Raw genomic sequence first — 26,833 nt, forward strand, 5'->3', positions numbered from 1 at the left:
GCAAACAAAGGAAGCAAATCCTGCTGGCAATATAAATGCAGCCCCTATCGAAAGCTCATCCATCAACAGGAACATCATCTGCTTCAACAAGCCTCCTACTGAGGGATGGAGGTGACCCAGGGGAAGCTTATTTGATTAAATCCCAAGTACAAGCCTCTGAAAGGTAAAAGCAGCCTCTCCGCAAACCGGGATGGTGCAGAACAGCGTAGTTCCAGAGCGCTCACTTGCTGTGCTAAGCTGTCAGGGTTCTGCGGGGGATGCTAGCATCAGCAGCAACCAGGCATATAAAATCCCCATCAGGTTCATGTTCAGACTAGAGTTTAAACACGATATAGTTCCTTGTAACATCAGTCAAGACTGTTCAAGCATCATGCAAGCCCAGGTACATTACATTACTCTTTGTCTTTCTTGCTGGTGCACCAGCAACCCTGGGGACTGGGAGTCTCCAGGCAAATACAATTTGTCCTGGTATTTGATCTGCCGACTAATGGGAGAATGACTAACTGGTTGGGTATTGCTTTTTGAAACCACCCGACCATATGGAGAAGGCTGGCAGTGACTAAGGGTGCTTGCACTGCTCCATAACTCAGTCTTCTAGTCAATATTTGCTTCTTGTGCAGTGGCCTGTATGACTTGAACTGGTGGTATCAGTAGGAGAGATGTCCACACGATGGAAACCACCACCTCCTAATTGCAACCTCTTTTGGCAATCTCACCATGGAGACCAATGGTTGAATGAATCATGGAGAGTCAACTATTAGAGGGGGATCTCACCTACTCAGCTTTGAGGCACTTGAGTTAGACTTAGCTCTCAATTATGCTGCCCTAAATCTGGAGTAGCTGCACACGTTTTCTGTACAGATCTGTCCATTTCAAGACCACATCCTTTCCCATCAGCAGGAGTTGCAAGCATCTTCCTCTGAAATACTCCAACTGGCTGCGTTGCCACTGGACCAATAGGTCACTCAATTGTACAAAGCATCCTAAAGGTTTTGGACCAGGGATCGCTTTCTTCTCTGTGGAAAGCATTAATATTTCAGAACAGTTTTGATTCTGATTGCACCTTTCAAGCATTAACTAAGCCTGGTGGCTCCTCGGGTAGGTAGGTGTTGTTACACTTATTTTACAGATGAATACAGTCAGACACAAGAGAGGTGAAGTGACTTATACAAGGCAGTATGTGTAAGAATAAAGCCCAGGATTCTTGATTTCCAGCCTGCCTGCTCTAACTACTTTCTCTTTAACACACTAAAACCTAATGAACCCGTATCCATACAACATACTGTGAGAAAACATCCTTTATATGAAATTCCGTCACATTATCCAACTGGGATTTGTCAGAACAATGTAGGTTTTCAATTAGCCACAAGAGGGAGCCCACAACACAGTATTAATGCAATAGAAAAGTTGGCATTGACAAGGAATATACACCTTTATATAAAGCTGGAAAGGTGAAACAAAGTGCAATCTCTAGTTCATATCAAGAGCTACAAGCATATATTACTTGTTAGAAATCAGATCTAATTTACTACCTGTTTTTCTGCTTCAACGATAAAAAGGAAATGCAAGTAAAGAAAGAATAGGAACTTTCTACCATTCCATCATAGGGTACGTCCAGACTACCCGCCGTATCGGCGGGTAGCGATCAATCCCCGAACGCGCTCCTGTTGACTCCGGAACTCCACCGGAGCGAGCAGCGGTAGCGGAGTCAACACGGGGAGCCACAGACGTCAATCCCGCGCCGTGAGAACCCAAGGTAAATCGATCTAAGATACTTCGACTTCAGCTACGCTATTCACACAGCTGAAGTTGCATATCTTAGATCGATACTCCCCCCCCCCCGAATGTAGGCCAGCCCATAGATTAAACTAACAGTAATACGGTTAGGCTTCAATTCTGCAATCTGATCTATAAAGACGACCTTTGACACTCATGGCAAAGGGTTTTGCCTTCATAGACTGACTGCTTAGCTGGTTTTTTGTTCTCTTTTTTTGGTATGTAATTTCATATCAAATACCTAAAAAACACACAAAGGCTCTGACTCAGCCAGGCACTTCAGCACACCTTAACTTGAAACATGTTCTTATGTCCCATGACTTCAATGGGACTTAATCACATACTTAAAATTAAGTATATGAGCCAGTGCTTTGCTGAATCAGGGCCACACCAAAAAAAGTTCTAATATCTCCTAGATTTCCCATTAAATTTGTTCTTCTGTAGAAAGCAACGAGGGTGTTATCTGCTGAGACTTAATTCTGCGACTGTCAATATTGACTCTGTGTCTTTGTTAGAAATGCGCAGACAATGTAGTAATAAATACTAGAACAGAGCAAATAATTACAAACAAATCATTCATTTGATTAATTCTGTGTCCTTCTGCTCACAGGCTGTTGGCAAACAAGCTGCAAACTTCTTGAATTCATTGCCTACTGCTAACTCATGAGACAAACTTTTGGTGAGTTTTATTTTACACTGTGGCTCATCAACATAAGTTTGAATTTCAACATTGGACCTCTGCTGCTCAGCCAGGATAGGTCGTGAAAGTCACATGATATTCTCTCTCTTTGGGGTTGTGGTGTGAAGGGACCCAGAAAGGCAATTGACTTTTTTCAGCACAGAAAATGTGTTTAAATGGACACAATGTTCAAGGAAAGTCAACACAAAATGGACAGGAAGCAAATGCATTAAAAACCAGAAACAAGTATGAATGGCCCATTTCTGCAGCGCTCATAGTGTTATTTGTGACAATACAGGTTGCATTCAGCCAACACCTGAATAATCCATACTTCTGGGGAATAGAAGGTACAGAAATAAGTAAGCTCTTTTGGGTCAGGATTGTCTTTTGGTATAGGGTCTAGAACAATGGGGCCCTGGATTCCTAGTTGGAGCCCTAGACATAATAAAGGCTCAATATTGCTGTCGAAGTGAATGGCAAAGCCCACACCAACTTCAGTGGGAAGAGGATCAGATCCAAAATTATCAAGTTTGTGGTGCAAGTAGATGATTTTATGCCCTATGCACAAGTACAATTAAATAAAAGATACAGATCAAAGGGTTGAGATTGGAGAGATTATCTTCTGAGGGCTGTAATATTTCGTCTAATTCTGGTTGTTGGGCTTGGTGTGCAGATGGCTAGGTGGTATTTAGTGGCCTCTGTTACACAGGTGGTCTCTTCTGGCTTTAAACTCTATGACTCTAAATACAATGGCAGAAATCAGGGGACAGCTGACTACAGGTACATCTACACAGGAAGCAGAAACGCACATCAGCAAGTCTCAGAGCTCAGGTTTATAGACTTGGGCTGTGGAGCTAAAAATAGGTGTGTAACTGTTCCGGCTTGGGCTGGAGCCTGAGCTCCGAAACCTAGGGAGGGACCCAAATGTCTACACAGCTATTTTTAGTACCGTAGAATCGAGCCACATGAGCCTGAGCCTGTGGACTCCGTGCTGCAGGTTTCTGCTTGCTATGTAGATGTACTCTAGAATAGATGGTAAGGACCCAAACCACCACTCAGTCACCACTGCAACCTTGCTGACCTCAATGAAGCCTCACCAATGTTATGGAGGAGAACTTAGCTCTAAGCGGTCAGAAGTATTGTACCTGTTAAGACATCACAGCTGTTGGAATAGTTATTGCACTGGCATGGTTCACAGCTGGTTTGGTTTACCCAGTAGTATCCATCATGGCACTGGTCACACTTGAAGCCGGTTACCCCAACTTTACACTGGCATTTTCCAAAGCTGCGAAGAAAAAAAACGCAAGAAATTTAAATGTGCTACTTGACGACTTGGTAACTTCTGTTCTCTGTCTCATGGGTGCAATGCTCTCCTTCCCCAAGGGGGAATCTGTTCCTCTAACAACGTCATGAACATGCTGCAAATGTTCACCAGAAATGTAACTGCTGGAATATAAAACACAAGGGAGTATTACTGGAGTACAAGACACCTGTACTACCTCATCGAGTTCATGGGGTTGTGTGGGTGTAACTGCGCACAGAATTTGACCTTGTATTAGCTTTCAGTTCACACTTTATCATCTGATAATGGTCCGTTTCTGAGCACAGCAACGCAATGACTCATCTCTCCCTTTGAAAGAGCTCTCTCATTGACTTACACATCTCTAGGTATCAATAAGCAATGGATGACCCTTGTCAGACTGTGAATTCTTGAGGACAAAAAGACCGTCTTCCTCCGTGACTGGAAAGCACCTAAACCATTTGGGGCACTACTGCGATGTAGCAGCAAATGAAAGATGACGACCACAGTTCGGAGTTGGAGTTTGGTTCAGGTAAGTAACCCCCTAAAATCAGATGCTTAACCAAAGCTTCTACAAACCTCTTTGAGAGTACAATACTGGACTTTTATTCAGTATCTCAGCATTTGCTGTGCCATCCTAAACAAACATCAATTATTCTAGACAGTTCTTGCAGGGGAAGAAGAGGCAACTAACCGCATCTATGAAAAGCCGATTAACACTAACAGAGGCTGAGGTCCAGAATAGCTAGATGTACTATTTACGTGTTGTTTTTAATTAAACACTGTAGATTACAGTGTTTTTGGACAGTACCATTTTAAAAAATTAACATACTTTGATATTTCTCTTGATAGTTTGCTTGCAAAAATAGGAAATACCCAGAGCACCCCTCCCCCGCCACAGAGAGAGAGAGAAGGAAAACACACAAATCTAGCCCATGGCTAAACAAAGAAACACTTTCAAAATATGAATTTCCAACACGTTTAATGGACTGATTACAGAAAAGAGCAAGAAATATGTTTCATTAGCCTCCCACGTCATATCAGGAACTGCAACCGGCAGAGGCAGAATTTAAAGAGATGCTGTTAGGCAGCTCAGTCCCAAAGTGTAACTTTGGCAATAAAAACAGGGTTTCACAAAACCTAAAGTTAATTGAAATGTTTCCATGATGTTTAAACCCAAAGCAAATTTACATTTGAACATTTCTCCTGCATGATTTGCAGCACAGAGCTACAGTGTGATGGAGCTAACAGCTCTGTAGAAAACAAGACTGATTAGACTGATGGAGTCGGAAAGTGAAACCAACTAGACATGTCATTCTAAACCTATGCCATAGCAGGACTCCCTTTCCCCTCTAGCTGGGACCTCATCTCATCTACCAATACGGAAAAGGGCAGAATAGTTTTGATTCCCAGGTCAAGAACCCATGAACTAGTCTAGCCTCATTGTACACACTGACTGAAATGCATCGGATTTATAAGCTAGAACTCATCTGAGACAGAAGAGAGAGGAAGCTTGCAGCGATGGTTAAAGCACAAAGCTAGGGGTCAGAACTCCTAGATTCTATTATAACACACACACACATATATATATAAAAATAAAATAAAAGGTACTTATATGACCTTCATCTCCCTGGTATTATGATACAACTCTTATCTGAAGCAGAAAAATGGCCACTGAAAACAGCTGAGGCGAGGAAAGAGCAGTTTTTAGTGTCAAACGTGTTACGGTGTATTCTTAACATCCTTTGGTTTGAGCTTGTCATAAGCAAGGATCTACTTATGGTCCTGGCAAGTTGTAGTCTTGCATCAGTTAAGAACAAGATGATTGCAACAGCGGCGTTGTGTCCAGCGTGCAGAAGATTACAGGAGGTTTATTTATATAGCTGAGGTTGAAGGAAGTAGAGCATGAGCCTGACCACAATGTGGTTGGAAGTTACAATTTTGAGGGATTTAATAAACCTAAATCCTCCCATACTGACTCTTGCCAAAGGAAGACAACTTGCAAGGGACCATTCAAGACGGAAATCCATTGTACACGCCACCATGGCTACGTCATAGCCTTTTCTGCCCTCCCACAACTATTCTGCATGGACAGAAGGCAGCTCTCTCATCAAGAATGGCAGTAGTTGTGGGAAGGGGAAGACAGAATAGGCCAGTGCTAGCCAGGGCAGGCATGAATGGAGAGGGAGGAAACAGACCAGGTCTGTGAGGGGGACTGGAGCAAGCCCAGGGAGGGCTTAATAAAATAAAGCAATTTTGAACTGGATCATCAAATGCAGTAGGAACCTGAGGGAGGCTAAGGGGATAACATGTGACAAGTAACCCTCCTGCCCCCAACACACACGTTGCTCCCCTAGAAGAAGGATGGTCTTGCTGTAAGGGGGCTAGTGTGGAACTTTGGAGCCCTTTGTTCAATTTCCTGTACCATCACAATCTCCCCATGTGACTTTGGGCAAGTCACCTGATCTCTCTGGGCCTCACTTCCCCACCTATAAAATGGGGGTGACAGCACTTCCCTATCTCAAGGGGATTGTCAGTTGAAATACACTGGGGAGCGCTAGGAACTTGGCTATCAGGGAGATGCAGCAGGAGAGACACATGGTGAGATGTAACCCTGGTGACATGCCGAATGCATTTCCATCTTGAATGGTCCTTTGCAACTCTTCTTCTTTCGGCAGTATGGTTTTTAGGTTTCTTAAATCCCAGTGGCCATTGCTGGAGTAGCATAAAGGAGCCATAATGCAAAGAAGAATTGGCTCCTTTATGCTGCTCCAGCAGTGCAAAGAGGCCATAAACTGGGTGGATATGGCCCCTGGAGAATTTCCCTTGATTTAGAGGTCAGAGGAAAAGGGGAAATACTGGTGCTAATCCCAGTTTCTGAAATGGCTCCTTGTGGACATGAGCAGCCAGGTGCAAGTTAGAGGAGTCCAAAGGCTCAAAGACAGGGTAAGTGCAAAGTGTCCCCATCCCTCTTGTTCCTGCACAGGGCATAGCTCAGTCATAACAGGTCCTTGTCACTCTGCTTCGCTGATTATCTCTGCCTTGTTTCAAATTTCAGCTGAAAAACACATCCGTTTTTCTCCCTGGCTATTGCTGATTTCAAACTGAACTCTAACCAGGTTTAACTCTGGACAGTATTCGGAGATGGTGTACAAATTAAGGGCCCAGTCCTTCATGTGAGTAGTCCCACAAGTAAGAGTTTACAGAATCATTTCCTAGAGCTGTTTCAAATTTAGTCTCCTGGGCTCGTTTCCCTTGATTCTGGGGCATTCCCTATTTTCTCACCTTAATACTGACCAGGCATTTATTTTAACAGGACCCTCCTCCCCAGCAACCTCTTTCCAGCCAGACTCCTGCTTCATTTTAAACAAAAGTTTTTTTTTTCCCTAGGACTCCTCTGTACTTAAATGCAGTGTTCTTGGGACAACACCCATGGATTTTACTTGTTAAATTAAAAATAGCAGGATAGGAAGTTATTTTTAAAAAGTTTTGGAAAGTTTGGTATCAGTGCTTCTCTAGGAGGACTTTTCTCCACATTACACATGGCATCGAGCCAAGTCTTGCATGTGTAAGATTAAATCACTCAGTAAATATAAAGCGTTGCTTGTGGTCACTGCTTCTATAGCATAAAGCCTTTACAACACTGCCTTTCAGAGCTCCAGCCCAGTGAAGACTGTTGAACACTTTTCGAAGCAAAGGTCAATGGTATAAACACACTGAAATCACAAAAAAAGCCCTGTTACTAGAGCAATTGTGCCTATAAAAAAATCCAAAGACTTGAAAGAAAAGACCCACAGTTTAATACTTGAAGAGTGAGAACTGAATTGGATTTGCAGTACAAGCCAGGAATATTTTGGGGAGGGGGACTATTAAGACACAGCAAAATAAATTGGTTGGTTACTATTTCAAATGATTAACCACGCAGAAGCAAACAATTTTTTAGCTCTCGGCGTTCATGCAGTGGAGGGCCCTGTTGGAAAATCTTGATTTCTGGTACCAAAGGGTGGCTGCCCGCCTGGGATTCTATTTGCATCTGTGACAGTACATACTTTATGCAGGGTGCATGGATTTTACAATGCACCCTGTAGTCGGATACCACCTAGTGATTCAAAAAAATTCTTGCCATTGCAAGGCACAAGCGCATTTAACAGTCCAATTTGGGTCCCGAACAGCACGTGAGCATGGCAGGGGTTTAAAAAGTCTGGGGCTGATGTGCCATTGCACTGTATGCTAGGAGAGCACAGAGATTTAAATGGAGTCACCTTGATGGAGAAGGAGAGTAGCACAGAATACGGAGCCTAACGGCTGCTGGAGAATATGGTTTGGGAACACTCCACAGGCTAGATCATCAAGAACCTGGTGCACCAGGATTAGAATGAAGGAAACAGCACAAGTCAGAAGGAGAGGAACACAGAAATATTACTGTGTGTGGACATTGTTCTCAGACGATCTGGACAGATAAAGGAGTGGAAAGTCTGTAGGGCAATCGCCAAGGGGTGGAGGGGTGGGACGTAAACAAGATAAAAGACTTGCAGAAAAGAGAACCCCACACCAGAACCAGATGGGCCTGTAAAACATGGTTTGGTTTTGTTTCCGTTCACCAGGGCTGCATTCTAGCCCCCAGAGGGAATGGCCATATGGGATGCAGGAAACCCCACACCTCTGCAGATTTGCCTCCGAATCATTCCTTGAGGGGCATGGATGCCCTTCTCCCACCCACCCCTTTTAATCAATGACAAGGGCTCAGGCACCTAGAGAGAGCAGAAGCATCTGAGGATCTTTGAACAGCTCCGTGGGCCAAATCATTCCATTCAGGAGCTGGGTTGCTAAGTAGCCCACACTGGTAATGGCAATAACACGATCCCCTTGTTGACAGCACTGGAGGGTGAAGTCCCAGGGCCGAGGGGTTGCTGGGTAACCATCCAGGACCATTTTTCTGGCTGTCAGCTGGCTACTTGGAAACCTTCCTGGACACACAGGGACCATACTACAGAGAGCAGCTGATCCTATCTCCTTCCCCTGATCCTACCCCACGCCATGTCCTGAAGCTGCAGAGCACCTTCTGATTAGCTGCTGCCACCATCGCCACCACCACCACCACAATCTCTCTCATCTTGTGATTTGTGCACTGTGCTATTCTCTGCAACGCACAGCAGAGACCTGTCTGGGGACCTAAGGGCTTGTTAGGAAAAATAACCTTAAAATATCGGGCTGGCTGAGATGTGAAACGGGGGCTAGAGGTGTAACTGCCAGCTGGGGTATACATACCCATGCTAGCTCTGATCAAGCCAGTGTGCTAAAAATAGAGGTGCAGCCATGACAGCATGAGCGAGCAGTGGGGTGAATATGATCCCATCTGACAGTTGGGGCAGTCAACCCATCCTATCACTTACACCACTGCAGCTACCCTGCTGTTCTTAGCACGCTAGCGCCATCATGTAACCCAGCTGGAAATTACATCTCCAACTCCAGTGTAGACATACAGGTATGTCACACTGTGATCCATACATCAGGCAGTACAATGAACCTTGATGAGACTCCTATTGCTGTCAGTGGGAGAGTTTCCCACATCAAAAGGGCCTTCAGGCTGTGATGAGCCCAGGATAGATGAGAGAAGGCATGAACATGTCCTAAGTAGCTGTTCATACAGTATAGTGCTATGGGATACAGAAAATCAGTGTCAGAGGGGTAGCCGTGTTTGTCGCTTTTTAAAGAACCAGACTAAGAGTCCTGTGGCACCTTATAGAGTAACGGACGTATTGGAGCATGTGTCTGACGAAATGGGTATTCACCCACGAAAGCTTATACCCCAATACATCTGTTAGTCTTAAAGGTGCCACAGGACTCTCTTGTCACTTTTTACAGAAAATCAATAGCGAGTTGTAATAGTTTGGGTTTTCTTTACAAGCGAGGAATCTCTGTGAGAGTCCATTTCTATAGGATTTTTTTTAAATACATTTGATAGCATTCGAGAGCAGGGGTAAAATTCTCTATTCAATTTTCCAGGACATTTCAAACTGCCGATAGAAAAGTTAGAGACAAGGTGGGTGGGGTAATATCTGTTATTGGACCAATTTCTGCTGGTGAAAGAGACAAGTTTTCAAGCTGCACAGAGCTCTTCAGATCTGTGTAAGCTTAAAAGCTTATCTCTCTCACCAACAGAAAATGGTCCAAAAAAAAGATTTGACCTCAACCACCTTATCCAGGGACCAGCCCAGCTACAGAAATGCTACACCCAACTCTAGCAGAGTTATCATTCTAATACTAATTTGTATGGGACATTTTCATGGCGGAACATCACCATTAATACTTGCCATGGGCATGCTGAGCCCTAACACAACCATCATGACCTATAGATTGATTTTCAGCTTAGTTAATTGGGACATTAACAGATAAGGAAAAGAGCAGAGGAGCCATTAGCACATGGTTTACTTTCATCTCCTTGCTTCTCTGGTTCCATTAAAAGCCAAACACTTGCTCCCCAGTGCTAATTTAATAACACCTTCTGTGTGCCGATTCAGATGCCAAAGAAGCCCCAAGCCCATTATGCAACCTCACTGAGGGCTCCTTTTGTGGAAGGGAGAAGAAGGATGGCTTTATTGTAGCAAACATTGAGTCATTGTGTGAAACATTCCTTGCTTTGTGCCAGTGGATAAAATTTGTGTATATGGAATCCATCACCGGAGCCGGAATACTTAACAGCTCTGAAAGGGCATTTTATAAATGTCAAAGGGCCAGCTCGTCTGGCCAAAAGTACCGCCTCCATAGAGCCATCTCCCCCACCCCAGGCACTGGTCACCCCCTCCCTGGGGTCAGGGATATGTGGCTTCAGAGAGGGGGGCCTAGGGTACTGGCATTGTGCTCTACAAGCCCCATGGATAAGCCAGCTGAGATAACGGAGCCTGGACTGTCTTAACTCCTCCACACTATTAATGGGGATCCTAGGAGCATCAGTGGCTGGGGAGAGGAATGACAGTGCTTCTCCCGAGGAGCCATGCTGTCAGGGAGATGCAGCACAGTGACCCTGAGCCAGTGGAGAAGATCCAAGGAGACGCACGAGCCTTTGGGATAGAATCACTCCGCACTGCACAGGCAATCATCCTCGCCCGACAGACTGATTCCGGGGGAGATTCAATAGAAGGGGTCTTCCAAGGTTGTTATTGTTTGTATGATTGTAGCACACAGAAACTCATGAATCAGGACCCAGTTGTGGCAGGGAACATACAGAGTCAGAACAAAAAGACTTTGCTCCAAAGGAGGGGTGACCCAGGCCAATTACCCCTTTTCAGGGCTCACACAAACAGAGATAAGGGTATTCAATGGCAAATAATGAAATGCTATTAGACAATAAGCAATGCAGCTTTGAATGGAAATATTTATGGTGTGGTGAAAAGTTGCCCGGGAGTAACAAAAGATTTGTCTAGGCCAAGTTACCCTGTGGCCAGCTGGAACATAAATCCACAGGCCACGAGTGTGCCATGTACTAATTGTCTGTGTGGATCCTGCTACCATGCACTAAAAGCTCCCCAGTGCACTCTGCTCTAAAACGGTATAATTCACTGCACACTAGGAAAAATTTAGTAGGCTTTGGCAGGATCCATACAGACAGTGTGGCATACCAGTGCGCTGTAGATTGACATACGGTAATGGTTCACCTAGATAAGACTTAACAGCAGCACTTGATCTTTAAGCACCTGATCCTGGATTCCTTGCACGCTGAAAGCTCTCATGGGGGCAAATGGGAGTTGGGGATGCACGAGGAATGTAGGATTGGGCCCTGGAGCGTTAGAAGTGGGACATTAACTTGCTCTATTTAGGGATATGGGGCCAGATCCTCAGCAGGAGTAGTCAAAACTGACCCATGGAGTGACTCCAATTTACAGCAGCGGAGGATCTGGCCCATGGTTTCTTTAGTACTAGTTACCTGAAGTCCCTGGGATTGCATCAGCGTTAATACAGAGGAGAATTTGGCTCCATGTATTTTCTACACTCGGGCCACGTCTACACTTAAACCGCTACAGCGGCCCAGTTGCAGAGTTTCAGGGTAGACACTCGCTACAGCAGGGGAAGGACTCCCCTGACACTATAGTTAATCCACCTCCCCGAGAGGCAGTAGCTAGGTCAATGGAAGAATTCTGTAGCTGGGTTGACCTAACGTTTAAATGTAGGCCTGGCCGGAACATCTGATTCTCCTCTCATCCACTGTTTCTAAACGAGCATTAATTTTCCTTCACAAACTGGAATGAGCAAGAAGAGAAATAGCCTCTAAGTGTTATTCGCCCCATTGTGGATCAGAAATTGAAATCTCATCGCTCATGGGCCAGGTTAGGGCCCTAACCACTAGTCTATCCTGCCGCTTAATATACCAATACCACGCAGAGTTAACGCAAAAGTGACTGGCTCACACGAATACAGAGAATGTACGTATGTGAGCCTTTTTAGTCATCTTTTCTGGATATTCAGTAATCAGAAAAACAAGGTTGTGCCTTTTGGCAAGTTTGTCTGGTATTGTCATCATTATTTTTAAAAACACCCTTATGGCAAAAACACAATTATGCAGATGTCCTGCCTAATGAAGTGTTTTTGCAATCAAAGGGAAGGGCCCCAAGATTGTAAAAGTGCTCTCTCCTTCTGAGGCCTGGAAGCTGCACTGTTACAGCCTTTAGTCTCCTATTAAGAAAAAAGCATTTCTGCAAAAATTTTAGAGTCGGATTTTGACCTTCATTAGGGCAGTGCAAATCCAAAGTAACTCCACTGAAGTCTGGGGCCCCAACCAAGACCAGGGACCCATACTAGACATTGTAGGAACATGGAGTAAGAGATGGTCACTACGCCAAAGAACTTACAAAGAACAGGAAGAGAAACAGAGGCAGAGAAAGGTAAAATAATTTGCCCAAGGTCACACAGCACAACTAAGAATAGAAGGTAGATCTCCACCATCCCATACCAGTGACCTAGCCACCAGCTCACCATGCTCCTGCTCCCTAGACTCCAATTAATATTTTATATTGAGGATTTTAGAAGTCTTGATTCAATATTTTTAAGAGCACTGATTCATCTAGCAGGTGAGGTGCAGCTCTAGGGTAGAAACATAGGAATGGGGAAGCCTGCTAGAGGGAAATAATAGCATTTCTTAGAGGCCACAGCTGCTGCAAGAGAGGGTAACAACCGGCAATTTTCTGCGGGAGGAGCCATCGGTAATAAATTGCTTCGAGGGAAAGAAGTTTGTGAATTACTCCTGTCAGCAAACAGAAGTAATATCCAGGTTCACAATTTACTGACTATGGGGAGTTTAATAAGCTGTAAAAGATGAGAAATCATAATAGATACTTAGCTAATTTAAGCACAGAACAAAACATACTCTTAGCCACTTTCCACTGGTTTTATGTTGCCCACATGCAACGATTTCCATTAGAAATAAAAACTCGTTTATTCACAGAGGTGCTGACAAGGCATTAGTTGGGAGATGAACCATCACTTCTCCTCTGCTAGTCAATAAACATGGGAGCAGTTATTTTAAAAGAAAAAAAATAAAGGTTTGGCCTGGGTTTTTCTAAGGGGCACATGGGAGTTAAACGCTCAGGGCCAGAGTTAAAGGGATTTAGGCACCTAAAAATGCAGAGAGGTGCGTAGTAGGATTTACAAAAGTGATTATGTGACTTTCAATGGCAGTTCGGTTCCTTAGGTGCTTTTGTAAAACTAGGCACACTGGGCCCCTCTCTGCATCTTTAGGAACCTAAATACCTTGGTGAATCAGGCCCCCGGCTCTCAATGCCCAACTCTGCTAGGCTCTTTCAGAAATGCCAGGCTTTGTGTACAGATCATGCCAAACATAAGGCTGGCTGAATCCACCAGTAACATCAGCAATGCTGTTTCAATCCATGGGAACAAGGCGGGCAGGGTCAGCGTCTCAAAGGGAGACCCCTACACAGAGGGCACACACAGTGCCAAAACTGTCCATCAAGTGGAATTCCCCTTTCAGAGTCAGTGCATCCTCTGCTGCAGGGGACACAGTGAAGTAAAAATGTTCCTAGGGAGGTTCCATTTTCATGCCCTTTACTGGGCATACAAAGCGTGAGATCCCCCTCCGGGGGCAGAACACCTACACTCTGGCATTTACAAGCATACATCACAATTTCTTTTTAAATGGTACAGAATGACAAGATATCCCTCCAACGTGATATACCCCAAGCCTAAGGCTACATGCACAAGCCCTGGGTATTTGCTGAAAACCTCTACAAATTCAGCTTTGAATACTAATAGCTCTGTTAGCTAGACAACTGAATGCTCTATTAGCTAGACAACTGCATAACGAAGCAGGGAGATAACAGAATGCTGTGCAGTGCTACAGTGCATTTCAGCCAAGGATCTCAGCCTGGACTTATTAAGCCTCACAACACCCCAGTGAGGGAAGTAAAGATTGCTATCCCAATTTACAGATGGGGAAACTGAGGCATGGAGAAGTGAAGAGAATCTTCCAATGTTGCTTGCCAAATCAGTGGCAGAGCCAGGACCAGAACCCAGCAGACCTGACTCTCAGTCCCTGCTTTAATCTTTAAGCCTTGTTTTCACTATGAAAAAAAGGTGCATTTTTAACCCAGGTCAAGTCAATCCTTGGGAACTAACCAGTGTTATTAACCTAGTGAAGGCCAGATTTCTATTAGCTGGTTGAGGTAAAGGTTTAATAAAGATTAAAACTACCACTGCCTCGTCTTCACTAGGATCATGACACAGTTTAGTCTAACATGCACTAGCTTAACATGCTTTCAAAATACAGCTATTTTTCCAAGTGAAGTCACAGCCATATACATCTCTTCCAGTCTCTAATGGCTTGTCTATGTGGAAAGTTATACCAGGATAAGATATGGTTCGAATTTAAACTGCTGTAGCTGCACCAGTATAACTCCCTGTGTAGGTAATTTTACTTTGACATAAGTGTGTCTTTTTATGGTTTAGTTTATGTTGCTTTGGAAGTGGTTAGGATAAACAGAAAAAAAGGCTCTCTTATTCTGGAGTGAGTGAGTGTCCACATGGGGAGTTATACTGGCACAACCATAGTGATATAACTGGATATGTTTCCTGTAGAGACCAGCCCTGAGTTGACCATCTTTTCCCATGTCCTAGTGAAGGCAGCACCATTTTTAACCAGGAGAATTCAGTACTTCCCCAGGATTTCCATACAGTGAAAGGGTAACCTCAAAGGAAGCCCAGAGCTGTGGCTTCCTAAATACTAGGTATGTCGACCGTGGAGGATTTCCCCCCACTGTATCAGCTGTGAAGGATGTGGACAGCAAAAAGCCTGGCAAGGAGCAGGTCCCTGGCACAGGCACGAGGGAGGGACAGTATATCCTAGCCAACTTAGCCTCATCACATTGGAATTACTCCACGGAGGCCCCAGAGCTTCCGCTGCTCTGCACTGACCCATGCTGCTAGTAGGAAGGCTGAAGACAACCTTTCCCGCCTTCTCTCTTGGTTCCTTTCCCAGCTACAGAAAGTGGGAGATTAGAGGTCAAGCAGAGGCCTTGTGACGGAATCTCAACTGCTTTCACATAATAAAAATACAGGAGCCTATGAAATCTATTCAGTTTTTAAGTAATTGATTCAACCAATCCAAGCTCAGTTAAGTTTCTTCAGGGTAATTTATTCCCTCGGCCAAGAAACAGTGCCCAAGACCCACCTGAGTGTGCCAGACAGAACCTTTAAAAACAAATGGCAAAGCTCTTCTGATTTGCTACACCTGAGCATGCAGCAAGAGACGCAGGTTGTCTGCGATGCTAGAGGAGGAAGCTGCTGCATCCACGGAGAAGGGGATTTTGTTTTGCGCTGAGGCCAGCGCGACACAGCTCTTAATTCCTTGGGCAGACAGCTCCACACCCAGAACTAGCAGGGTGGATGTAAGGTGCCACCTCTGCCTGGTTGGTGCTGTTTCAAAGTCCACTCTAGTCACACAGATGTTGGCATGGAGACAGTTTACACAGGTGGGCTAGTGGTTTAGATCCTAACCTCCGAATCAAGAGACCTGGGTTCTAGTATAAGCTCTGCATATGACCTTGGGTCACTCACTTTACTTCTATGTCCTTCTCCTACCCTTTGCCTGTCTTTTCTACTTGGAGTATGAGTTCTTCAGAGCAGGGACGGTCTCTTTCTATAGGTTCATATAGCACCTAGCACAAGGGGGCCCGACTTCAGTTGGTGTTCCAAGTTCTACTGGAACATAAACAGTAATAATAAAAACAGAATTTTATCCTTGATGCTATAGTCCCATAATACATTCAAATCACCAGATTATGTTTTTAGAAAACAGTTTGCTGTAATAGCTAAACAGAAAGCAAAACATTGAGGCAAGATGACATTTTAACAGAGCAAAATTAAAACCAGTTTCAAAACAACTCTGAACTGGCCAGTGGGCCATGTACGGAAACACATCATCCCAGAGGAGACAGTGCTGATCTCTACAGATAAACACATCGAAAAAAGGCCATTGACTAACAGCAGCAGAGTCCATGCATAGTGACAGCACTGTCAGGTCAATGTTTACTCCTAAGATCAACCCAATGCCTGGGGAAATGGTTTTTGTTTTGGTTTTTTTATTCTATGGTCTGTACTGGAGGTCTAGTTAATAATTAGCACATTGGGGTGGAGTGGGTGACACATTGTAGGGTAAAGCATGTTTTTAAAAAAAAATACAGTTGTCCTTTAAAAAGCAACCTTTACAAAAGTGCATACAAGCTCATATATTAGAGATATGCCCTGTTTCTCCTTAGAGCTCAGCCTCTAGGAAATGCGCTTCTCAAATCAAGGACTGTCTAGACAGTCAGAGTCCAAAATTATGTTCCGGGTTTACTGAGACAGTCTTCCCTTGAATACGCACTTTTAAAAAGGGGTACATGAGTATTAGCTTATGCAACACGTGTTAACTTGTTTTTAAAAAATAGCTTAAGGTATTTTCATTATATTACTAAAAAACAAACAAACCAAGCAACCAACTATGGGCCCATGGTGGGTATTATGGTAGCACTCACCAGGTCACAGCTCAGTCTGTAGGCCCATTGGGCTAGCTGTTGTATATATACATAATAAGGGACAGGGCCTGTCCCAAAAACTATTGCATTGCCCACTCTGTTTTTCTCTTGTAAGATCTCTGGGGCAGGAACTCTCTGCTGCTCTCTGTTCGTCCCCAGTGACTACCACACTGGGCCGCCTTTCTCTATTGGTTCCTAGAGACTACCATTATTATTAGATTGTAGCTTTGTTTATTATAAACAGGTAAGACACAAGAAGAGCATGGGAACGGGTGGGGGAGAGGATGGATTGTTAGCCCCATTTTATAGATGGAGAACAGAGGCACAGAGAAGAAGTACCCTGCCCAAGGTCACATAGGGAGTCTGCGGCTGATCTGGAAATTGAACCCAAACCAGTCGAGTCCCCGTGCTTTAGCCGTGAGACCATGTGGGGCCAAATCCTGTTCTTAGATACCCACAGGCAGCTCCTATCAACTTTGACAAGGAGGTGAAGGGGGTGATAGGTTCCCACACCTGAGGACATTTTGGCTCTAGAGTTTACACCAGGATCTTTTGGGCAGGGATCATCTTGATACTGGACTTGTGTAGAGTGTATACGCATAGACTCAGACTTTAAGGCCGGAGGGAACCATCATGATCATCTAGTCTGACCTCCTGCACATTGCAGGCCATAGAACCTCACCCACCCACTCCTGTACTGTACAGCACAGAGGGAGCCCAATCCCGAGTAAAAGATCTAGGTGCTACCACAGTACTGATAACAAACAACAACAAAATTACACAAAGTACCAGCTCAACAATCCATCATGAAAGTCCCAAACACATTTCCTCTCCTGTCCCACAGTCAAATAACCATAAGGATCTAGTGCAATGTGGTTGCAACATACAGGCCATATTCAGCCGCTTTAACTCCTGTGAATGCAGTAGAGTATTTGGCCCTTTGTTTTATGTTTCCCATTAAATTTTTTTGCACATCAGCATCACTGTGCAAGAGTCTGCCCATCTTGTAGCAATATTGATGTTCCTAATTCTGTAACAGACAACTGACCTACCTTTTTTTTTTTTTTTTTTTTTTTGAATACCTGGAGGTCATTTCTGTCTGTGGCAAAATGCACTGGGTATGGAATTAGAACCAGAGAGCAGCTTTTTATTCACACCATTATCTCACTTCCCCCCAACCCACCTTATTTTCTCCTACTTTTGCTTTTTGCTCCCTCTTCAAAAAGCTGTGGAATTCCACCACATCCCAAATTCTGCGATTGCTGCCAAAGGATGCTGCCAGAATATGAAATCCTTTGGACAAAATTCTACAGACGCCCTTTCTGACACATTCAGGGGTCTGTCCAGGTGGAGTTAAGGGAAAGATTTTCCAAATTACAATGGGTAGGTAGATGTCAAAATCTCACACAACTCCCCTTTGTGCCTTTGGGAATCTTTCCCTAAATTTCCAATGACACTTCCTGGACGATTCTATTTTACAGGGTATATCATGGTTAAAACTGTAGGGCTGGGAATGGGGAGAGATGGGCTCTTATGCCAACTGACTGATGTGTGAAGCTAGACACGTGACTCAAGGCCAGACTGTGAAGTGAACCCCTCACTCACGTTAACCTGAGCACACCTATTCACTCCAGTGGGATTGCTCACCAGTGTGATTCTGGGAGTTCACAACCTGATCTTTGGGAACAGATCCTGATATCCTCAATCAGGCCAGGAAACATCTTTCTCCACAAATTGTCTCTGTCATTGGTTACATGCACTATTCGTGAGATAAGGTCCTATTCAACCTGAGTTTTGGGATATCAGAACCTGGCCCTTGACTGCTCTGGTCCTCAGTTTCCCACAAGAGGACAGTACTCATCTGATCTTTCTGAAGCATTCTGAGCAGGGCTGGTCACAACCTTGAGTTAGCATTCCACAGGAGAGTCTGACATTTCAAAATATGTTTTCTTTTCAAATCAGAAGCAACCTCCCTCTCCCCTCCAAAAAAATTATGGAAATTTCTTGTAAACCAAAGCTTTTGAAAAAAATTTGTTATGGGTCAACATTTTTCGCACTTCTATTTTGACTTGATTTTGTATTATAAATTTTTAATATTTGAAAGAGATTTCAAAATGTAAAGTTGGAACCTTATCAAAACACTTTCCCCCAATTTTTATTTTCAAAATGAAATCTTGTCAAAAATCAACCTATTCCCCCAAGAAAGAATTTCCATTTTGACAAAATAGTTTTCCAATGAAAAAAAAATTCCAATGGAAAAAATTTTTTTGACATGCTCTAATTTTGAAATCCCAGGAATGAAGGTACTATAAAGCACTAGATATTTTTATGGTTGTGAAGATCTGGGATGACATTTCAGATCCTACCCACACTTGTTCTGGTGAGAGATCAATAGTGTCTTCCTTGTACTTCACCAATAATTCAGCTTGGAAAAGAGACGACTAAGGGGGGATATGATAAAGGTTTATAAAATCATGACTGGCGTGGAGAAAGTAAATAAGGATGTGTAATTTACTCCTTCTCATAACACAAAAACTAGGGGTCACCAAATGAAATTAATAGGCAGCAGGTTTAAAACAAACAAAAGGAATTATTTCTTCATACAACACAGTGTCAACCTGTGGAACTCTTTGCTAAAGGATGTTGTGAAGGCCAAGACTATAACAGGGTTCAAAAAAAGAACTAGATAAATTTATGGAGGATAGGTCCATCAATGGCTACCAGCCAGGATGGGCAGGGATGGTGTTCCTAGCCTCTTTTTGCCAGAAGCTGGGAATGAGCAACAGAGGATGGATCACTTGATGATTCCCTGTTCTGTTCATTCCCTCTGGGGCACCTGGCACTGGCCACTGTTGGAAGACAGGACACTGGGCTAGATGGACCTTTGGTCTGACCCAGTGTGGCCATTCTTATGTTACTTCTGCCTGCCAACCCTGGCTGCAAGAACGGTCAATGAGTTAAATTAAATCAAACCTTCCCTGTTACATTAATTCCAGCAGAGGCTGCCCTTCCTGCTGATCCCACAGGAAGCTCTGGAACACACCCTCCTCTCCACTGACTCACTCCCTTGCAGCTACTTCCCATTTCCTTCATGGTACCTCCCCAGTCTCTGAATCCAAGATATCTTCCTCAACCCAGCTACTCAAATAAAAGGGCTGAGATTCAAGGTTCCAGTCTGGGCCCGGTCAGCAGTTCTGACCTTTCTGCTGCATGCACTTTACCCTGCATGATTATTTGACTGAAATAATTCAAACAAGAGAAATCAGGGTGTGTTTTTCCCTTGACTCTTAGCCGGTGTAAATAAAATAGAGGGGAAAAACCATCGGATGAAAGGGTTGAAACTCCAACGGCTTAGCAAGCAGAATTCTCTCCAAAGCCAATGGAGTCCCAGGCACCGAGGGACTGAATTAAGCCCTAAAACTGCACATGGTTTCCATTGCAAAGAAAGGCTGATCCTATTCTTGTGAAATTAGGATACGAGATTATATTCAGAGTTCAGTGTGCAGCTGCTCCATACCAGTCAGTGATGAGGCTGGAATTCTTCCATAGGAGCTCTGCAAGTGGAGGCAACAGCAGCGTGCACTGACTCCAAGCATCTCCTTTCAGTCCCAGCCACACACCCTCCCCATCCAGCACCATTTGCCTCCTGTGAGCTGCTAGTGAAGGGGAGGCTGCAGCTGCTTACCATGTCCCTGGTTGAGTTTCCACTCCAGGAAGCCTCTGTTAGTGTCTATTAGTGTGGAAGCCAGCACAGACTCCAGATGGATAATACCCACTGTGACAGAGTTCCCCTTTTAGGCATCAGATTTGCTCTACTAGATCAGATCATTGGACTATCAAGCCAAGTCTCCTAGGTCCAGCAGCACAATCCTTTACAGTAAGAAAAAAATCCTTCAAATCATCTAGACAGTCATGCAATGCTATTCATGGGGGGATTCCTTCCTGACCCCTGTGGCAATCAGCTCCTACCCTGAAGCATGAGACTTGATTCACCTCAAAATCCAATATAAGGCAACGAAACTGCCAGCCTGAAATTGCTCTTGGAGTTGAGGGAGGGAGTTACTTCTTTTGCTTGGTGTAAAATACATACTGCTGGACTGCAAGGAGCATCAAGTGAGAGTGAAGACTGGCAGCAGAAAAAGAAGACAGCATGCATTAGTAGTGGAGTGTAAAAATATTTAGAGTAGGCAGGCTGTGGAATGGAATGAAAGCAAATAGGAGCTCTTACTTCAGTCCACAAAACTACCTCCAAAACTTTTAGTGAACAGCTTTTGACACAATAGGGCACCCTTAGCTGCAGAGCTCTTTCTGTACAGGGATTGAGAGAGCTGAGGTGTATTTCACAAGAAGTGAGACTAACTGTTGTTATGCGCTACAAGCACAGGAAGTAACAACTTCAACAAATAATATTAAGAATCTGATGCATCCTTAACAGAACGCGAATGCAGCAGTTACCAACAGTACACTTTATGCTGTCCTTAGGGTAGGACAGTGCACTCTAGAATTCTGCTCCATTGTATTATCAAACCCCCGAACTTGCCTGATTCTGGGTTCTCATTTTCAAATGCAAAATTCAGCCTAAACTCTGAGCCAGTCAGTAAAGATATGTCTGAGCCAATCTGGGACAGATTCTGGTTTCACACAGAAACAAGGAACCATTCAGCACTTTGATTAGCGGTGGGTCCAGATCAAAAACTTTTATTGACGTTCTGATCTGGATGTAAACTTTACAGCAGGCTCTCATCTCTACAATGGGCCAAATGACCCAACTCCCCTCCCCACTTCAGGAGCCTGCAGGAGAGTCAGTGCGAACATTTGCCACTCAGGACCATGGCTAGCTTTGACAGCATCTTGCTTTGAGCCTGAGCTTTTTACAAACCCCAAACTTGGCTGTTAGAAAACCACATGAGCCCAAGGCCAAAGAGAAGGCTTGTCCTACCCCTTGCAAGGTGAAACAGCAGATTTTCCATGGTTCCAGGGGGCTCCCAAGCTGCATGAAATATCCCAGATAAAGTGACCAGAATCCTACTGAACAACCAATTACAACACAGGAATGATATGGACACTGCAAAAGGGGCTTTGTTCTTAAGGCTGCTAGACCTCAAATGACTCACTGCCGGGTCAGCCTTCTAACATGAACATTTCGCCCACATTCCTTCCTGAAGATGGCCCATGACTTTTGGCAAAGAGAAGCAGCTACATCCCTAAATTGGCCACTATCCAGCCAGCTTTTATTCTTGCATCTTTCTTTCTCAACCACATGTATCCTTAATTCCCTCACTGCCAATGAGTTGGCACCTTCTCATCCCTCGTGTTTCCAAATAAAAGGCCAGATCTGACTGCCTTACTTATGTGAGAGGTCATGCTAAAATCAGGGAAGTGCATGAGATTTGGCCCAGGATTTCTCAGCAGAGCTGTCACATTGCACCAAACAGACCCAGGAAAATGCATGGATGGAGTGGGGCAGGGGGAAGAAGAGACACACATTGGACACTTATTCATTTCACCTGCAGGGGCAAGCAATTGGAGTTTCTAACACTGCTGACAGAGCAGTGAGCTACACTGTGTACTTTCTACAGCTGTTATCAACGTCACCAGCCTGCGCGTAATCCCAGGAGAATTTAACCATTCAGCAATCATTAACAAATAATCGGTTACAGGATTAGGCCATATTACTCTGAGTTTAAACACTTAGCTACCAGCATAACCCTAAGCTTTCAACAGTGACTAGTGATACTGGGTGCCTTAATTTCTGGGTTTCCAACCTGAGATGCCTTAAAAGGGCCAGATTTTCATCCACCCTCTGAGAATTAGGCCTATTTGAGAGGTCACAAGCGGAGCACCTAACAACCCTGGAAAATGTAGGCGGTGTTATTTTTCTTTATTTACATTGCTGCAGTGCCGAAAAGCCCCAGGCACAGACCAGGCACTGTGCCAGGTGCTGTACCAACACACTATAAAACAATGGTCCTTGCCTCACAGAGTTCACAGTACTTACTACCATGAATAACCCCTGTGCTGAGCCCATGAGGAGAGGAATGAATTGATGAGTCTAGAGAAGGCTGGGAGATTCTAGCTCTGAATTAGATGGTTATTTTATAAAAATAAACCAGACCTCAGAGGAAAAGTGTAATTCAATAGCACCGGTTGTGGAGATCTGACCGGGAAAGGAGGGAAACTGAGGCAGCAGTGCATCCAACAATTCAAGAAGCAAGAGCCTGTTACGGTCTCTCACTCAACTATTTCTTTGTGATGCTCAGAGAAAGAAAGTCACAAAGCTCTGTTTGAGATCCCAGCCTCTGATGCAAGAAATAACCTTTGAAAGTGACCTCTCCCAACACCCCACTGTGTGCTTCCACCCACTCTTCCCTGGTAAATGAAGGAAATCTTGTGTGAGGAGAGATGCATGGGGAATTAGAGGAGAAATTCTGCAGCAGCATACGTTCAGCTCAGAAATGGAAGTTAACTCCCTTGTAAATTGCTAGGTTTTTTGCTACAGCTATGGCTATTTTTATAATCTGATCTTTAAAAGAAGGGACAGCAAGTGCTTCATGAATTTTTACAAGACCAGCTCTACACACACACACACACACACACACACACACACACACACACACACACACACACACACACTGTGAGGAAATCCCACACCTGAGCCTCAAATACACCCTGGATCTCAAAATACACCAAAATTATAGAACATGACACACAATCCCTGGGGAGGCTTATTGAAATGGCATGTTACTTACTTGTCACAAAGGGAGCTGACAGAGCTTTTGGAACTGCAGCCACATGGAAGGCAGAGCCCACTGGTTTGGTTCAGGAGATATCCCTCCTCACAATTTTCACACCGCAGACCAGTGTAGCCTTTGTGACACTCGCACTGTCCTGTTGAAGTATTGCACTCATTCACACTTGCACTCCCAAGAGCACTGCAGTTACACAGATAGTCTGCAAAAAGAAAAAAAAGTGAAATTAACATGCTCTAGTCATAAAATGAAGTATATAAGCATTGAAAAAAATCTCTAAACATGCAAAAATTGCTAGGAGCACATTTGGGGCAGTCAGACTTGCATGCTCATTCTGTGTGTGTGTAGCTCTGAAACAGCATTGCCAACCCCAAAACAGTCAAAGATCATGAATAAGGGCCTCAAAAATCATGAGACTGGCTTAAAAAACAAAACAAAACAAAACACACCAAATTGGAAAGCTTTTTGTTGGGGTTCTTCATATTTACTTTCTGGTGTTTGAAACTCTGGGGTTCATGTTTTCAAGCTTTTCTTCCTTCAACTATGAGGACTAGAAACTTAAATTTAAAAAAAAAGTTGAGCCTCTCCCATAATCACATGACTCGAGGAGCTGAGGCTTTTGGAAAGACACCAAATATCACAAGAGTCATTATAAAACGGCAACATTTGGCAACGTTGCTATCACAGCACCTCATAATTCATGGATTTATCTTCACCACAGTCTAGTAAACTAAGGCAGTATTATTATTATTTACAGATGGGGAACTGGGGAGAGAAAAAGGTAAAGGGCCAGATTTTCAAAAAAGCTCAACACATCAAGTGCTGAGCACTTTTGGAGTGCTGATTGCAAGTGGCACAACAGCAGCTGTGGGTACTGCCCAGGTTTCAAAATCTATAAAAGAGGCACCAATCTCTTCTGAAAACGTGCCTCTGACTGTCGATGCTGAGCATCTGAAAAATTAGCCCTAAACTGACTTGCCCAGGATCAAACAGGAAATCTGCGGCAGAGCTAAAACCTGAACCCAGGCCTGCCAAGTCTCAATGTAATGCCTTAACCATAAGAAAATCCTTCCTCTCATCACCTAAAACAGAATGAACCAATTTCATCCTTGCTGACAGCAGGCAGAACTCCACTAGAGTCACTGCAGGGCTATCATCTGATCTGAAGAGCCATGCAGGCAAGCTCCCCCCTCCAACTGACTTTCATGGAAGTTCTTCATTTGGAAGGTTTACCAAATCCAGCCCTCAAAGGGCAGAGGCAAAAGATCAAACCACAAGTTCTCAACCTACATAAACTGAAGTGTTTAGACTAAAATGAGAATTTCTCCGCTGCAAACTAGAAACTGACACTATTAGTTTTAGCTTCCCTTCTTTACTGGAAAATACTGGGTGCTTAATAATTCAAAGTATTTATCTACCAAGACTGAATTATGAATAAGGTTCATGTCTGACATGGAAAACAAGCTTCGAGGGACTTAGGCAACACTGATGATTATTTACCAAGAGCAGCCAGGGTGCATGATGCTGTACAGATGGAGGCAGTTGCCATAGCCACTAACCGGAAGAATTTACAATCAAGAACCCAGTCTCACCCACTTTACCCCCAGGAGTCACTCCACTGAAGCCTACCGGAGTTTTACCTACTGGAGCACCAAAGAGGGCCTAAAATTAATAAAATACAGTATTTCAATATTTGTACTTCACAATTATAGTGTACGCTTACGTCCTAACCCAGCAGTCCATCCCTATTGAGCAAAGCACTTAATCATACGCCTAATTTTATGCACTTGTTTAAGTTTCACTGAAGTCAAGGAGACTTAAACATGTGCCTAAAGCTAAACGTGTTCAAGTGTCAGTCTGAACAGGGACAGATTTCAGAATGTATTTAAATGTTTTGTTGAACTGGAACCTTACCGAGGATCTCAAAGTGCTTTTAGAAATACCAGTACCCCAGAGAGAAAGTAAATTTATCCATTTGTCAGATTAATTTACTAATTTCATGCTGGCTATTCTTTGTATATTTGCTTGTGGAATTTGAGGTGGAGGAAGAGATTATAGCTCAACTTCCCAATTGGTTATATACATTTAAAACATTCTTCTTAAGAATATGCCCAATTAGTTCTGGAATGAAATAATGAAAAACCATGAAAGGAATGCTGGAAGCCTTCTTCTCTTAAAGGGTTGAATGGGGAAATACTGGGAACTTTCTAAGAATCAAATATCCAGACAGTTATACTGTCAAACTACAGGGTTCAGCAAAATGTCATGCAGCTCAATATTTAGAGAGATACCAGGTTTTTTGTTTTTACAGTAAATCAATCCATCAGATGCAGAGATCAGTTTTGCACCAGATTAAGAGAAGGAAATTTTTATCTCATTCACACCAATATAAATCTGGAGTAACTCCTCTAACATCAATAGTTATTCTGCATTTATCCTTGTGTAAGTGAGATTAGAACCAAGCCTGTATTTTCTTGGATCAGAAGTGATTACTGAAGTGAAAACTTGGAGATCTGTATTTATCCAGGTAAACATCCACTTCCAATTACAAGCACCAACTCCCATCTCAGTCATACCAGTGTGGCCTCATTGATTTTAGCACTTTGACTTCTACCAAGGAGCACAGGTCATGGGCAGCCACTGGAATGAGCGCTCCCTTTTCAGTTTTTAAATCAAACTATTAAACACATTCATTAATTATTGTATGCAACGTAATTAGTCATAACAGATTTGATAAAAAAGATGTTATATCTAATTGAACAATGTTCTTCGATGCTAGGAGTGCCATTAAAGTGGAGAATAGAGACAATTCTTACATATTGCTTCATATTCAGATCTTATTGCTACAGTCACAGCACAACAACATCATAAATCATTGCTCACTCTTAGCCTACAAGGCTAGAGTCAACGTAACACTGCAGAAGTGTCTACAGTGGCTTTCCGCTGCTAGTTGATATTCAAACATTTCTACAGGGAAAGCCATGGCTATTACAGGCCAACTTCTCTTCTCACTACAACTCAACCCATATCACGATAGTTTCTCCAGAGTAAAAAGGAGAATTTGGACTGTATCCTCTAAAAAGAAACTGGAGGGAGAGGGGACGGGGGGGTGGGGTGGGTTTACAGAGCTCAGATAATCTATCTAGCAAAAAGGTGTGGAAAAGCAACACTGGCCCAAATTGCTAGCCAAATCCAGCCTAATTCATTCAAATGAGCAGTGAAGTGGTTTAAAATTTTATAGTTTCATGAGAGGAAAGCAAGTCTAAAGGTTAGGGGGCTAGTCTGGACTCAGGAAACTCAGGTGCAG

The 26,833-nt window shown here is 43.7% G+C and overlaps 1 protein-coding gene across 1 annotated transcript in view; it reads right to left on the reverse strand.

Moving 5' to 3' along the window:
- Positions 1-26,833, reverse strand: part of MEGF9 (multiple EGF like domains 9) — an 89,525-nt gene that overhangs the window by 12,598 nt on the left and 50,094 nt on the right. Inside the window, exons 2-3 of the mRNA XM_030536009.1 lie at positions 23,527-23,728; positions 3,601-3,740 (exon numbers count right to left, since the gene is read on the reverse strand). Of these exons, the coding sequence (XP_030391869.1) occupies positions 3,601-3,740; positions 23,527-23,728 (342 nt within the window). The remainder of the gene's footprint in view (positions 1-3,600; positions 3,741-23,526; positions 23,729-26,833) is intronic.

This window comes from Gopherus evgoodei, chromosome 16 (assembly GCF_007399415.2).
Source record: "Gopherus evgoodei ecotype Sinaloan lineage chromosome 16, rGopEvg1_v1.p, whole genome shotgun sequence".
Classification (NCBI taxonomy): domain Eukaryota; kingdom Metazoa; phylum Chordata; order Testudines; family Testudinidae; genus Gopherus; species Gopherus evgoodei.